The sequence below is a fragment of the Atheta coriaria genome, unplaced genomic scaffold (genome assembly GCF_025399875.1).
Source record: "Atheta coriaria isolate IRGN ID8LTWV9N9 unplaced genomic scaffold, Caltech_Dcor_3.1 hic_scaffold_1_pilon, whole genome shotgun sequence".
Lineage (NCBI taxonomy): Eukaryota > Metazoa > Arthropoda > Insecta > Coleoptera > Staphylinidae > Dalotia > Dalotia coriaria.
Window position 1 is genome coordinate 4,841,734 of NW_027045443.1, and position 14,854 is coordinate 4,856,587.

The following is a 14,854-nucleotide window of genomic DNA, read 5'->3' on the forward strand; positions in this document are numbered from 1 at the left end:
ACGCTAAAAAAAACCCACGCACTAGCAATAAATACCCGGCACGAGCAATGTGTCCACGAAGGTAACCGACGTCCCGATTTATAAACGCGCGACCGTTTCGCGCACGTTTGTTTCAGAGTTTGGCCAGCGACAGCGAGCGCGCAACTATTGATTAGAAACGCACCAGAGTCGCCGCGCAACACAACTTTTCCCAGAGAGCGGTGCAAACAGGTGATCCTCCCAGCCACAGAACAGACACGCATACAGTCGGTTAGAAACTATCCTCTCAACTGAAAACAATGGCACTAAATGGCACATCACACCCGCTGAAAGCAGCCGAAACGGTCAAGTTTGACGATTTGGGTAAGAATTTCTTCATTTCTACGAAATAATATTCTAAGTTCTTGAGACATATGGAGTTTGGCTGAGTAAAGTTTGCAATATCGACGTGTATATTTCTTTCGCGTTGATGATTCCCCCCCTTTAATTCAAATTATTCAAATGTTCGCGATTTGTATGGAAAAAAAGTAGATAAAAGTAATAATTAGAACTGCATCGTTATCTAAATTGGTGCAATAAACGATTCACGCGAAACCGGCGATAAATACTTTAAATTTAGAACGTTTTAAAGTTTTACAAGCTAGCGTAAACACCGTACGTACGTGTCATAAATGCTAGAGTGATTTATTGCCCCCGAATGATGATTTTTACAACGTTTAGTAATTCAACAGTAAACATGTACATTTTGTTTGATTTCAGACGTTATCGTGCAAACATTGCTGCGCAAAGCGACAGATGCGCGTGAATTAGCGTATGCGCCGTACAGTAACTTCAAAGTGGGCGCTGCCGTGGAGCTGGAGGACGGCAGCACGGTAACAGGCTGCAATATTGAAAATGCATCCTTCACCGTGGGCACTTGCGCCGAACGCTGCGCGCTTTTCAAAGCAATCAGCGAGGGCAAGAAACGATACCGGCGCATCGCAGTCGTGGCGTATCAAGAGCGGGGAATCACATCGCCGTGCGGCGCCTGCAGGCAGTTAATGAACGAATTCGGTGATTTCGAAGTATATCTAAGCAAGCCGGATTTACGTGAGGTGGTGCGCACCTCAGTGCACGGTTTGTTGCCGCTCGGCTTCCATGTTAACGCCGACTACACCTTCTAGCGCGCATTTAGCGCATTCACACTTTTACAGATGTATTTAAGCATGAAATAAACGTCATTCAGTGAGCCGATAACCGTCTATGAGCCGCCATGTTAACTCCAGCTGTAATAACACTTGTACATTATTTTTATTGAACGTGTAACGCAACATAACAATGAATATACTCGCATCGACGCTCGGTGCATCGACGCTAGCTATCTACATGTAATAATCGTATCTATCTTCATAGCACACTAACACGAAATACTTATTTTGCATGCTCCACGCCATCACCATCTGTTGAATATCGTCGTACATCGAATTCGTCATACATACCCAACCTTGTGATCATATTGTTTACGGTGTATTGAATATTGTGTATGTACATGGAGACGAAATAATGCGTGCGCGTCGCGCACCTACCTTCGGAATGTTCTTATATGTACATTAAATTTAGATTAAGACGAATTAAAAGTGCGGTGAATATTGATTAAAACCGATAGCGAGTAGTTTAGGCGCGGCCCGAAATCACCGCGCTGCCGGGCTTTGCATCGCCCTGCTCTTTTTCCAACTGACGGCCGAGGTACTCCCAGTTGTGAACCATCAACTTCTGCACAGCGAGGAGAGCTTCGTAGCGTACGTTAGGGTCATCGTGGGCCAACAACTGCATTACCAACTGCTTACCGCCGAGCTGCTCGATTACACTAGAAAGTAATAAAATTAATCCACCATTTTTAGTTTTAAAAAGTAATTAATATAGTTACTGTTTGCCACGCGGATAATGACGAACGTATTCGCCGATATCGAAGCTAGCGACGCTGAGCACAAGCGGATCTTGGCTGGTCTCCAAGTAACGAATAAGGATGCGCAGAAGTTCGTAGTTCTTCTCATTCAGACGCTGCGCATTCTCGCGCCAGAACTTGCTCTTGTGCACTGGCGACCACTCCAGTCGACCAGACTTCACTTCAGTGGCATACTCATCGAACGAGCTGAGATCTTGCACGGACGACTGCAGTTTCTCAGTGAGGAATTGCACATCGGCGGAGATATCCTCGTCATCGTACTTGCGCTGCTCGAAAATCGCCAGCTGCTTCAACACCTTGCATTGCACCATGGCAATGCAGTGCTCCTTGGCCACCTGCGCGTCCTCCGGCTTCTCGATGAGGTTGCGGTACACGGCGAGAATAATACGCGTAACCTTCTCCTTGACAGAATCGCTGAGGATATCAGCGAGGATAATAATCACATTGAATTTGTTCATCTTCTCGGCGAGCAGCGGGTTGAAGGTGAGCACCCAGATGCAGAAGATGAGTTGGTATTGCACCTGGAAGTTGACGCGTCCAGTGAGCACCGAGAGCAACGTCGAGATGCCATCAACGGAGACGAACGCGAAGCGGTACTCGTCAATGCGCAGCATCATCTGAAGACAACGCGCCACCGACTGGATGTGCTCATTGTTCTAAAACACACAATTACAGATTAATTTCGATGGCTCAGCGGGCAATGGGAGCGAATGAGATGTCGAAGGTAACCAGATAACAACGTGCGGTTAATACAAATGAGTGTGAGTGAAGGTACTCCCTGTGAGAGACCGACCGATAACTCGCTGCCACGCTGCTCGTCGATGCTGAACGACACCTCCATGTAAGTCTCGGTGGGCTCGCCCTTGCTGGGATCGCGAAGGCGCGCGTTCGACATGAGCGCATCGTACTAGATATTAAATAGGAGCAGGCGAGGGAATACGGGAGGTGTAAATGAGAAAAGAAAAACAACACCGGCCAATTAATAAACTGCATGCAAACTCAATAATACGTCCTAGCCACAACCTAAAAGGCAAGGTGTTAATCTCTTGTTAATTCCTTGCGATAGTCCATGGGATGGATACCCGGTTAGTTACACGATTCGTTCGTTAAAAGTCCCTTTGCACTAAACACCGCTAGATTTTGCAGTGATCGATTCGTAAACTGTCTAATAATTAATTTCAACATGCATGAAATCTTAAAATTGTAGAATTGATGAATTAATAACTTGACATGCATTAATTTGTCTACAAATCTCACACTGCAGACACAAATATTGAATGATAAATGAAATGAAGAAAAAAGCAACGAACACAAACAAATGCAAAACCCATTGCAGCTCCACGCCAGTTAGCTACCTGCACTTTGAGCTGGTCCTTCAACCAGGTGAGGTAGAAGTGTAGATCGCTGCGCTCCATCTGATTCTGCGCCCAACACGCGATCTTCGCGATAATACGCGAGGTCATGTTGGTAATGAACTCGTCGGGGCGGTTCAGCAAGTTGAGGAATGGTCCCCAGACGCTCTCCTTTGTCTTCGCGGCGTATTCATGGAAAATCTCCACGCGTGTCCTATCCTCCTGGATCATATCATCCACCAGCACAAGAATATATTGCAGAGTCTGATCCTTGCTGATATGACCAAGCAGATTCAGGAAAGTTTTCGCGCATTGCAGTCGGTTGGCTTTCAACAATTCCTCGCGCTTCTGACTGTCGGTCGTGTCAAAATTGCAGATAAAGTTGTAATCCTCCTGGGAGATCATCTGCGATCTAAAAAACGAGCGTGATTGTTAAATTTGACGCTGTAATCAACATTCAGCAATGATTTCTGTGACATACTGCATGTAGGATTGCCAGTTGACAGTCTGTGCGCGAACGTCGGTGGCTTTCTGTTGGAGCACGCTGGTGGCGGCCAACATATCTGCAAGCAATCACAATATTTAAATAAATATCATTAATTTTACTGGGAATGCAAAGACATATTTATTTTCAAACGTCACGTGATTGACGCGCCCGTTTTGGATTACAAGCGCGTTTGTTTATTGTACCATCATCCAATATTTTAAATTAGTTTTCTAGTGTGCAAATAATCTGAGGGAGCTTCACAGTGAACAAAGTAAGTCACCCTCAGAGCCCTGGAGTTAAGTTATGTGCGATTTTGGAAATGTGTTGAGCGTAAAACGTACCGATTTTATCATCGTCCAAGGAGGTCATCATCTCCTTGAGTTTCGGATCCGTCGGTAGATTGCTCATCTTGGCGTCGGTTTATTGCACTTTCACAGAGGTAGATTGAACGTCGATGCGCACCCGAATTATTGCACGATTTCAGCAGCTGCGGAAAAGACGAGAAGGCGATCGAGTATGCGGCCCCAGTCAGTGTGATCAGCTGACACACAGGTCTTGTGATTTCGGAGGCGTACAAATGAAACAAACCACAATCGAACGCTGCAGAGAGGGGATTGACATTTGCTAGAAAACGTTCATGCGCTGCATCGTCAAACAAAACATACTTATTTAAAACTGGATAAAAAAGAACTATGAATTAGTGTATCTATGATAAAATAATAACATTTAATAGAAATATAAAATAAGAGTGATAAACAAAGGCATAACACGTAAGTTACCCATGAATGTTTTATTAATAACTCATAAGAGGGCGCCACTAACAGCCTGAACGAAACTCGCTCGACAATTTACCAAAAAAATATAAATAAAATATCTCACAAATTGATTTATTTTATTAAACATAACATAGTTAACAACAAACATAAATCCTGAGTTTAATGTACTAACTCAAATAACTTAATGGGCATTTCATCTAAGTACACTTAATGGGCATTAATGCGGAAATCTAAACCTTGTATATTGCCTATGAGCAGACTTTTCCAGCTTATTACAGCATACGTTCATCACAATAACGCGATTTTCTTCCAAACTCAAGTCATAATGTTCCTCAGAGATCCCAGGTTGTTCATCCAATAAATCTAGTAGATCTTGTGATGTTTCTGGTGTACAACCATCCTGATACTGCTGGTGTAAACTATGTACTGCCTCCCAGATATTCAAAGGCCTAAGATCATGGCGCCGCCTCTCCTCCAGAAAAGTCCTGAAGGTTTTTCTTTCATCCTCATTAGAAAGAATGTCTGCCATGCGAGACATAAATCTACTCTCACTGGTGAACATCTTGTAACTTTGGTATTTGCTGATTTGGTGATGTACTTAAAATACAGACAACTGGAACAGGTTGTTGCATTGTTTATATAATAATATGTGCAATAATAAATTACTCAATGGCTATCAAGAGGTATTTACCAGGTCTGAATGCATAAGAATTGGTGAATCACATTGAAGATAGGCACACTGTGTCTACAATTTGATGTTCTTCCAGGTACTGAGAACATATTAGGATATTTTCGTGGCTGCGCATCGCTACGCAATTTATATTAGCATCTTCGTGTATGAACCAACGATGATTTATGCACAATATTTTTCATTGTTTATCCTCAGGTGAAGGTGAAGATAACCAGACACCGGAATTGTTTGGTTAGGCAACTTCATAAACACGAATTCTCCTTTCACCCAACTCTATGTACCTATGTAGTTGGTTGTTTAGTTCACGCGCTTTTGTTGTGTGTTGGCTCGAATCTGAGGTTTACGTCGGTAAATCACGCTAAATTTAGATTTAAACTCGTTGGTATTTAGTAGTAATATAAATGCTTGGTATTTTGATATTGATTTGTCGCCGGTGGAAGCTTCGCAATGATGAATTCACGAAGTATAGATAAGTATAGTATCTTATCTACTCGTATACTTCGTGGATGAATTAGTGCATTTTTACCCGTGCGTTTGTGATTGAATTGCTTATGAGATATGTTTCTGGTGCGGTTTTGAACTTAACCTGCAGGATAACTACACTTGTTAAACTGTAAGTATTGAAATTCTTTTTGTTTTCATGTGTAACTTTTGTGATTAACACAGGCATTAAAATGACATTTTTGTGTTTTGAAGGACTAATTTTTGCTTGTTTAGTGGTTTTGCACCGGGACCCGACATCGTAGGAGAACCAGTCTGGCTTCACATTGTAAGTTTTGAATTTCTTTATCATTTTCATACATAACTTTTGTTATTAACTCATGAAACAACGACAAAAATTGCATTTTTGTGTTTCGAATGACTAATTTTTGCTTGTTTTAGTGATTTTGCACCTGAACCCGACATCGCAGGAGTACCATTCTTACATCTGATTGTAAATATTGAATTTATTTATCCTTTTCATAAATAACATTTAGTGGTTACTTAATTAATTAGTAACAAAAATGTAATTTTTGTATTTCGATTGACAAATTTCCCCCTCGTATAACAATTTGAATATATTGAATTGTTGCGGCACTTACATGATGAAACTTCATTATAATTTAGTTTTTTTTAAGTTTTAGTGAAACCCTTAAGGTTTATCCTTTCTATCAACAATTTTAATATAGTTTAAAAATATTTATTTATTAAAGTTCTACGTGATTTTTACTGGATTTACATTTTATATAATGAGTTTGACATGTTTCGCCCTGAGGGCATCTTCATAAACTTTAGTTTATGTTTAGAAGTATATTCCAATCTTCCGTAATCAATAATTTTCTGGTTGCTATCTCTTTTAGTTTAGAAGATATTCGTTGTCGAAAATCGTCGATAAAATCTATCAATTAATAATATAATAATAATTATAATCATATTATAGTTAGATTTATTCATTTTAAATAAGTATATCTTATTGACTTCTATATTTGAAGTTTTGAGTTATGTATAACCATTGCTATTTGCACGTGTGATACACGGCCACGGCCACTCACTTTGTATTTTCTGGAGGTACAGTAAAGTATTCTCAGGTGGCGCAACGATGCATGTTTTAACTAAAAATATTCCTGCGAGTGGAAGTCGACGTGCACAGTTTTGATGCCGGCACGCAGCTCTTACTTCGTGCGGCAGATAAGAATACTCCGTCGAGTATTCGTGTTTTTCATTGTAAATTCGGTATATCGCGTTATATTTTATTAAATTTTGTGTTAATTGCCGTGTTTGGTCGTTCGGTAAATATTTATCGCGTATGTAGTCTTCGGAATTCAATATTTTGTGTGTTTATTACATTTTCGCGTGGATTTCTGATCGGTTGTCGTCGGACGCCGGCCGGCAGTGATTATAAATAATATTAAGGACTTGTGAGAACCATTTTTGACTTCTGCACAACTCGTTGGCTCAATGTGTTACCTGGTACGAATACTATTTTAAATAATTATGGGGAACAAGACGAGATGTATGATAAACTTTGGGTCCTGCCGGAACTCATTCTTCGAAATTGTGTAACTAATGTTTTGTTTCTTAAGTATTTACTCACATATGATTTGCGGTGTTCGATACACTGGTAAATAAAAGTTTTCATCGTTCATAGTATCTGTTTTCCTGATTTCCTGCAATTAGGAAACTGATATCTTTTGCGGAAATCTTTGCTTCAATAAAACTCAAATCATAAATCATAATTTCATGATTTAAATTTTAGTTCACTAGTATGAACTAAAAATCGTAAAATAGAATTGTATTTCTTTTGAATCATATCAGCCTTTGTGTATAAACAACTTTCTTATCGCATTCACCGTGCTACGCGTTAGATTCTCGTCGCGCTGTCGAATGCAGCACATTTTAGTTTAGTTCTTATCACAGGCCATCGACGCGCCGCCGACATTGCGCATCTATTGCAATTCGTGCACAAGGACGCGTGGCATCGACGCGCTGGCTTTGCGCATCTATTGCTTGTACCTGCCGGGTTTATGCAGCAGGCACAGGGTCCTATTGTGAACTGCCGCATCTTTGCGTGCGCAGTTTCGGCATGCTCTATGCATGGATTGCAGCTAGTTTCGTGCCGGTCTCTGTCATGTCCAGACGTATATCGCGCAACGCGTTTCGTTTTCTCTGACTTCTATTTCCAAAGTTTTCATTATATCCGGTCATCAATCGAGAATATGCATCTGCAGTGTTTTCCTAATAAGTAATTGTGCGTTTAATGTACCTAAGTTTCTTGCATTATTTTCATTTGCGCCTTTTTATTAAATCTGCATTGATTTATGCGGCGTTAGACGCGTTTTTGCAATATGGCCGCAATTCAAACGTCGTTTTCACGTTCGCAACCACCAAGTTGCATCATCCCATAAAACACATAATGTCTACAATGTATCTATTCCAATTAGAATGTAGTTTAATAGTGCAGTCGAAAGGCCTTATCAGTTGTTTGTCTGCTTTTCACATGTTTCAAACGTTCACTTTGCGGCAGTAGAGTGCCAATTTTACAGCACTGCTAACACAAAGAGAGGCCATGTTGTTGTTTTGATTTTAACATTCCAACACAATTCGGCACTGCTGATAACGCACTCTTATTTTTATTTTCAAGCGTTGCATTTATCATTTAGTTATTCTTTAGTACTTGTTACATTTTAATTCTGTTTTATTTTCTGTTTCTTGTGTGCGATGTTGTTGATGCTGCATTCCGATCGGATTATCAACCGACTTCTTGAAACCGTTCCTGTTTCCCATCGCAGGCATGTATATTAAAAAAATAACTGTTCTATTATTTCTCCTTGTGCTTAAAATTTCCTGCTGTTTCTAGATGACATTCCCCGGTCCGCCACAAGATGTCCAGGAGTAGTCATGCTTTCCCAGGAATGGGAACAGGTTTGAACATTGCTACAAAGTTTTTACATTGTCTCTAATAATTTTGAATTTTTCTGTTACTAACTACTTTCTGCTTGTCTTTCAGGTACATATTTGATTTATTTGGGCATTTTTGTAATTCGGGCGCGTTCGTTATAGGTTTATGTACTTTGTGTGTTTACTAATATTCCACTCCTTCATGTTTAAACAAACTTCCTCTTAATATCATTATTATTTTATTATTTTTTAATTATTTTTTTATTCTTTTAATATTCTTTCATAATTTAAAAAAATCCTTGCCAATTTAGATTAATTTATTATTTATTTATTATTTTATTCTTAAAAAAAATTAGTTCCGAATATCTACTAAATCATCCTTACCCAGTATTTTTAATCTTCGTTTGATTCACAGGTATAAGTGATAAACGTTATTCGCGAGGGACCTGGAGAGGTGTAACGAAATACTTATCGAGTGCGGGTTGCGACGCGTTTTAATTTAACAATTTTATTGAATCGCGATCAATTAGCTACCGAAGGAGGGTCGTGCCTTGTCCCCTTTCACCTGTTAGGGAAAGTACGCGGTGTTTATAAATATTTATCCAAATATGCGACAAATCGAGTGCGGGACGCGATTAAAAATCGGAAAGTATTGCGTAATCCGTATTGTTCTATTATAATGCGCGATAAAAACAATTCCAATTCCATGAAGGTTTGTACGGGACCTCAACGGACTTCAAGCATCCTACCAGCGGTTTGGACTCAAGATTGTATTAAAATATCAACGCCTTAAGTAGTGAGTACACCTGACACCAAACTGGCTGTCTCGCATCTTTATGTGCCATAAATGCACGTGCATACTATCGTCGGTATAGCTTCGTCTGTTACCCCAATAAATTATATTATGTTAATTATCTATCTATCTAACAGAGAATTTTCCAATCTTTCATAATCAGCCGTTCGTTGGTCGCTTCCTCTTTTCCTTCAGAAGACATTCACTATTGACTATAGTCGAAAAAAAGTATCAAGCACCCCCCATGGCAATTTTTTCTTAAGAATTAAAATTTCATCTCTCACATTTCTGTTTTAACTATCTGATTGAGAATAGTCCGTAGATTAAGACGCTGCGATCAGATCTCAATTATCTCTTTTAGTTTACGAGATATTCGCGATTGAATAAAATGGGCAAAAATTGATAAATGTCACTTTTAGCACATTTAGTCGCGTTTCTTTATCTTTCACTATTGGAAATATAATTATTTTATATTTTTATCTAAAGGAGAATTTTTCATTCTTTCATAATCAGCAATTTGTTGGTTGCTATCGCTTTTAGTTTTAGAGATATTAATTATTAAAAATCCTCGAAAAAAAGTATCAAGCACCCCCCCTTGGCAATTTTTTCTTAAGACTTAAAATTTCATCTCTCAGATTTCCGTTTTAACAGTCCTATCTGATAGAGAATAGCCCGTAGATTAAGACGCTGCGATCAGATCTTAAATATCTCTTTTAGTTTACGAGATATTCGCATTTGAATAAAATGGGCAAAAATTGCAAAATGTCACTTTTTAGCACTTTTAGTCGCGTTTTTTGACCTTTTCCTGTAGGAAATCTAATCATTTTAAATTTTTATCTGATAGAGAATTTTCCAATCTTTCATAATCAGCGATTCGTTGGCTGCTATCGCTTTTAGTTTTAGAGATATTTATTATCAAAAATCGTCGAAAAAAAGTATCAAGCACCCCCCCCTTGGCAATTTTTTCTTAAGAATTAAAATTTCATCTCTCAGATTTCCGTTTTAACTATCCTATCTTATAGAGTTTAGTCCGTAGATTAAGACGCTGCGATCAGATCTTAAATATCTCTTTTAGTTTACGAGATATTCGCGATTGAATAAAATGGGCAAAAATTGAAAAATGTCACTTTTTAGCACTTTTAGTCGCGTTTTTTGACCTTTTCCTGTAGGAAATATAATTATTTTATATTTTTATCTGATAGAGAATTTTCCAATCTTTCTTAATCAGCAATTCGTTGGTAGCTATCGCTTTTAGTTTAAGAGATATTAATTATCAAAAATCGTCGAAAAAAAGTATCAAGCACCCCCCCTTGGCAATTTTTTCTTAAGAATCAAAATTTCATCTCTCAGATTTCCGTTTTAACTATCCTATCTGATAGAGTTTAGTCCGTAGATTAAGACGCTGCGATCAGATCTTAATTATCTCTTTTAGTTTAGGAGATATTCGCGATTGAATTAAATGTGCAAAAATTGATAAATGTCACTTTTTAGCACTTTTAGTCGCGTTTTTCGACCTTTTCCTGTAGGAAATATAATTATTTTATATTTTTATCTGATAGAGAATTTTTCAGTCTTTCTTAATCAGCAATTCGTTGGCTGCTATCTCTTTTAGTTTTAGAGATATTTATTATCAAAAATCGTCGAAAAAAAGTATCAAGCACCCCCCCTTGGCAATTTTTTCTTAAGAATTAAAATTTCATCTCTCAGATTTCCGTTTTAACTATCCTATCTGATAGAGTTTAGTCCGTAGATTAAGACGCTGCGATCAGATCTTAATTATCTCTTTTAGTTTACGAGATATTCGCGATTGAATAAAATGGGCAAAAATTGAAAAATGTCACTTTTTAGCACTTTTAGTCGCGTTTTTCGACCTTTTACTGTAGGAAATATAATTATTTTATATTTTTATCTGATAGAGAATTTTCCAATCTTTCATAATCAACAATTCGTTGGTAGCTATCGCTTTTAGTTTAAGAGATATTAATTATCAAAAATCGTCGAAAAAAAGTATCAAGCACCCCCCCTTGGCAATTTTTTCTTAAGAATTAAAATTTCATCTCTCAGATTTCCGTTTTAACTATCCTATCTGATAGAGTTTAGTCCGTAGATTAAGACGCTGCGATCAGATCTTAATTATCTCTTTTAGTTTACGAGATATTCGCGATTGAATAAAATGGGCAAAAATTGAAAAATGTCACTTTTTAGCACTTTTAGTCGCGTTTTTCGACCTTTTACTGTAGGAAATATAATTATTTTATATTTTTATCTGATAGAGAATTTTCCAATCTTTCATAATCAACAATTCGTTGGTAGCTATCGCTTTTAGTTTAAGAGATATTAATTATCAAAATCGTCGAAAAAAAGTATCAAGCACCCCCCCTTGGCAATTTTTCTTAAGAATTAAAATTTCATCTCTCAGATTTCCGTTTTAACTATCCTATCTGATAGAGAATAGTCCGTAGATTAAGACGCTGCGATCAGATCTTAATTATCTCTTTTAGTTTACGAGATATTCGCGATTGAATAAAATGGGCAAAAATTGATAAATGTCACTTTTTAGCACTTTTAGTCGCGTTTTTCGACCTTTTACTGTAGGAAATATAATTATTTTATATTTTTATCTGATAGAGAATTTTCCAATCTTTCATAATCAACAATTCGTTGGTAGCTATCTCTTTTAGTTTAAGAGATATGAATTTTCAAAAATCGTCGAAAAAAAGTATCAAGCACCCCCCCTTGGCAATTTTTTCTTAAGAATTAAAATTTCATCTCTCAGATTTCCGTTTTAACTATCCTATCTGATAGAGATTGGTCCGTAGATTAAGACGCTGCGATCAGATCTTAATTATCTCTTTTAGTTTACGAGATATTCGCGATTGAATAAAATGGGCAAAAATTGATAAATGTCACTTTTTAGCACTTTTAGTCGCGTTTTTCGACCTTTTACTGTAGGAAATATAATTATTTTATATTTTTATCTGATAGAGAATTTTCCAATCTTTCATAATCAACAATTCGTTGGTAGCTATCTCTTTTAGTTTAAGAGATATGAATTTTTGAAAATCGTCGAAAAAAAGTATCAAGCACCCCCCCTTGGCAATTTTTTCTTAAGAATCAAAATTTCATCTCTCAGATTTCCGTTTTAACTATCTTATCTGATAGAGTTTAGTTTAGGAGGTATTCGCGATTGAATGAAATGGGCAAAAATTGATAAATGTCACTTTTTAGCACTTTTAGTCGCGTTTTTCGACCTTTTACTGTAAGAAATATAATTATTTTATATCTTTATCTGATAGAGAATTTTCCAATCTTTCATAATCAACAATTTGTTGGTAGCTAGCGCTTTTAGTTTAAGAGATATTAATTATCAAATATCGTCGAAAAAAAGTATCAAGCATTGGCAATTTTTTCTTAAGAATCAAAATTACATCTCTCAGATTTCCGTTTTAACTATCCTATCTGATAGAGTTTAGTCCGTAGATTAAGACGCTGCGATCAGATCTTAATTATCTCTTTTAGTTTAGGAGATATTCGCGATTGAATGAAATGGGCAAAAATTGATAAATGTCACTTTTTAGCACTTTTAGTCGCGTTTTTCGACCTTTTACTCGCGTTTTTCGACCTTTTGCTCTAGGAAATATAATTATTTTATATTTTTATCTGATCTGTTTACGCAGTTTCGGCATGCACTATCGGTGGATTGCAGCCAGTTTCGTGCCGGTCGCTGGTTAATACAGTCGTGTTTTGAGAGACTTATATCGTTTATTCGGACTTTAATATTCAAAATTTGTGTTATACTGGAAGATCAATCGACTATTTATTTGTACTTTGCGACTATAGTAATTTGTTTAAGTTAGGAAATGCCGGTTTTTGATCGCGTTTGTTATGTATATTACAAGTCACGTGATAGTGGATTTGAAAACATTCTTCACTCGGCATTGTGTTTGGTGTCGGTTGCTAAATTAATCGCATATATATCTATCGCCCCCATTCAGAAAGATCCATGAGGCTCGTGTAAGTAATGTTTTAACAGCACAGATTGTTTATTTTGTGTTGCTTGTTAATTACATAATTCAAATATATGAAATATATTTGTTTTAATTAATGTTTTCGTTTAGTTACAGCATTCGTTGTGCCCGGCAGTCCGATAAGCTGTACACTGGTAAGTTTACGAGTTAACGTATTATTCAATTATATTTTTCTCCCTGTATTGAAATTGTAGTTTTTTTAGTATAACATGCGAACGCGATGCTAGAATAAGTTTGGAATAATTTTCCCAGATGCGGAATTTAATTCTGTATCTTCCTGTGTTGAAATTTATTGCGTGAAAATTCCGTAACCCGAGTTATATTGAAAGTTGTGTGTCTCCCACCCCTTGCCCATTTTTTCTTATGAATTAAAATTTTATCTCTTAAATTTTCAATTTAATTATCTTATTTTTAGAAAATTTTCCCTAATTTAAGAATTTTTAATCTGTTTTTTTCTATCGCGTTTAATTTTTGAACAAATTGAGAAAAATTAGAAGATTTTCCTTGTTGCTGTTATTTACTATTGCCGCGTTTAATGTACATTATTGATCAAAAGTGGTGATACTTTTCGTGTTTTGTATGCATACTTATGCAAGTTGTTTTAACTTATGTTTTTTACAGTATTCGCTGTACCATGGAGTCTGATGAGTTCTTAATTAACGTAAACGTTAACGCTACCCATCTACGGTGCCCTAAATGGGTGTAACTTCTACCGCTACCTTCGTACGGTGCCTTGAATGGGAGTCACTTCTACCGCTATCTTCGTACTTTGCCTTAAATGGGAGTCTTTATGGATCCTGTAAGAATAATTAATTTAATTTATGTATATGTATATTTCATTTACATAAACATTTTCCAGTTGTTGAATGAAGCATTAGCTAATCCTGAGATGGACAACTTTATCAATAAGGACCAACTGGAGAGGTTCCGTGGTACTGGTGGAGTGCGTATTGAGGATTATGTTTTGTTTACTGAAGATGGATGTGTCAACTGGACTAAAATACCCAGAACGTATGTTATATTTTGGCAATTTATAATATTTTATATTTTACTATTCTGTTATTCATTCTGATTTATAGTGTCCAAGAAATTGAAGATTGGATTGCCGGTGTTGATGATGATTCCAAATACGATTGAATGAATTTACAACATTTTGAAGCTGATATTGATATCATTTTTATGTATTTTGTTAAAAGATATAAAGCATTATATAATTGCATATTATTATCCTGTTTTCATGCATGTTTTGTTAAAAATGGTGTATATATTGAGAAATTGTGTTTGTGAATCAACATGTTTCAATAAAATTGTTGTTTTATATTTTTAACTATAAATTTTTATTGTTTTATTTGTTCCAAACGGGGAACATAGCTCGCAACATCGTTACTCCTTTAATTAATTCATAAATCCCTTAAACTTTAATGG

At 36.8% G+C, this 14,854-nt stretch overlaps 3 protein-coding genes and 1 long non-coding RNA gene across 14 annotated transcripts; 2 read left to right on the top strand and 2 right to left on the bottom strand.

The window, feature by feature from the left end:
* Nucleotides 1-110: 110 nt before the first annotated feature.
* Nucleotides 111-1,215, top strand: LOC135796644 (cytidine deaminase-like). Its single transcript, XM_065308757.1, has 2 exons — nucleotides 111-342; nucleotides 739-1,215. The coding sequence occupies exons 1-2, from the start codon at nucleotides 279-281 to the stop codon at nucleotides 1,140-1,142; spliced, it is 468 nt and encodes a 155-aa protein (XP_065164829.1). The 5' UTR covers nucleotides 111-278; the 3' UTR covers nucleotides 1,143-1,215.
* A 35-nt stretch (nucleotides 1,216-1,250) lies between these two features.
* VhaSFD (V-type proton ATPase subunit VhaSFD) lies at nucleotides 1,251-4,353 on the bottom strand. Of its 2 annotated transcripts, XM_065308725.1 has the most exons (6): nucleotides 4,105-4,353; nucleotides 3,758-3,839; nucleotides 3,280-3,688; nucleotides 2,718-2,831; nucleotides 1,886-2,580; nucleotides 1,251-1,825 (listed from the first exon to the last, which is right to left on the bottom strand). In XM_065308725.1, exons 1-6 carry the CDS (start codon nucleotides 4,169-4,171, stop codon nucleotides 1,633-1,635), a joined length of 1,560 nt encoding a protein of 519 aa, XP_065164797.1. In that variant the 5' UTR covers nucleotides 4,172-4,353; the 3' UTR covers nucleotides 1,251-1,632. The 2 variants fall into 2 exon arrangements, with proteins under 2 accessions (XP_065164797.1, XP_065164806.1); XM_065308734.1 differs by lacking the exon at nucleotides 2,718-2,831 and having other exon boundaries at nucleotides 4,105-4,352.
* A 281-nt stretch (nucleotides 4,354-4,634) lies between these two features.
* On the bottom strand, nucleotides 4,635-5,607 carry LOC135796704 (uncharacterized). The gene is made up of 2 exons (XR_010549380.1): nucleotides 5,231-5,607; nucleotides 4,635-5,152 (listed from the first exon to the last, which is right to left on the bottom strand). It is a non-coding gene; the product is annotated as an uncharacterized lncRNA (long non-coding RNA).
* A 93-nt stretch (nucleotides 5,608-5,700) lies between these two features.
* On the top strand, nucleotides 5,701-14,763 carry LOC135796653 (xaa-Pro dipeptidase-like). 10 transcript variants are annotated; one of them, XM_065308778.1, is made up of 9 exons: nucleotides 5,701-5,843; nucleotides 5,948-5,999; nucleotides 6,113-6,164; nucleotides 8,568-8,632; nucleotides 8,718-9,404; nucleotides 13,520-13,563; nucleotides 14,051-14,228; nucleotides 14,289-14,440; nucleotides 14,509-14,763. In XM_065308778.1, the coding sequence occupies exons 7-9, from the start codon at nucleotides 14,208-14,210 to the stop codon at nucleotides 14,564-14,566; spliced, it is 231 nt and encodes a 76-aa protein (XP_065164850.1). In that variant the 5' UTR covers nucleotides 5,701-5,843; nucleotides 5,948-5,999; nucleotides 6,113-6,164; nucleotides 8,568-8,632; nucleotides 8,718-9,404; nucleotides 13,520-13,563; nucleotides 14,051-14,207; the 3' UTR covers nucleotides 14,567-14,763. The 10 variants fall into 10 exon arrangements, 6 of the variants coding, with proteins under 6 accessions (XP_065164850.1, XP_065164842.1, XP_065164858.1 ...); XM_065308770.1 differs by having other exon boundaries at nucleotides 9,024-9,404; XM_065308786.1 differs by having other exon boundaries at nucleotides 5,729-5,843; nucleotides 5,927-5,999; nucleotides 8,568-9,404.
* Nucleotides 14,764-14,854: the final 91 nt, after the last annotated feature.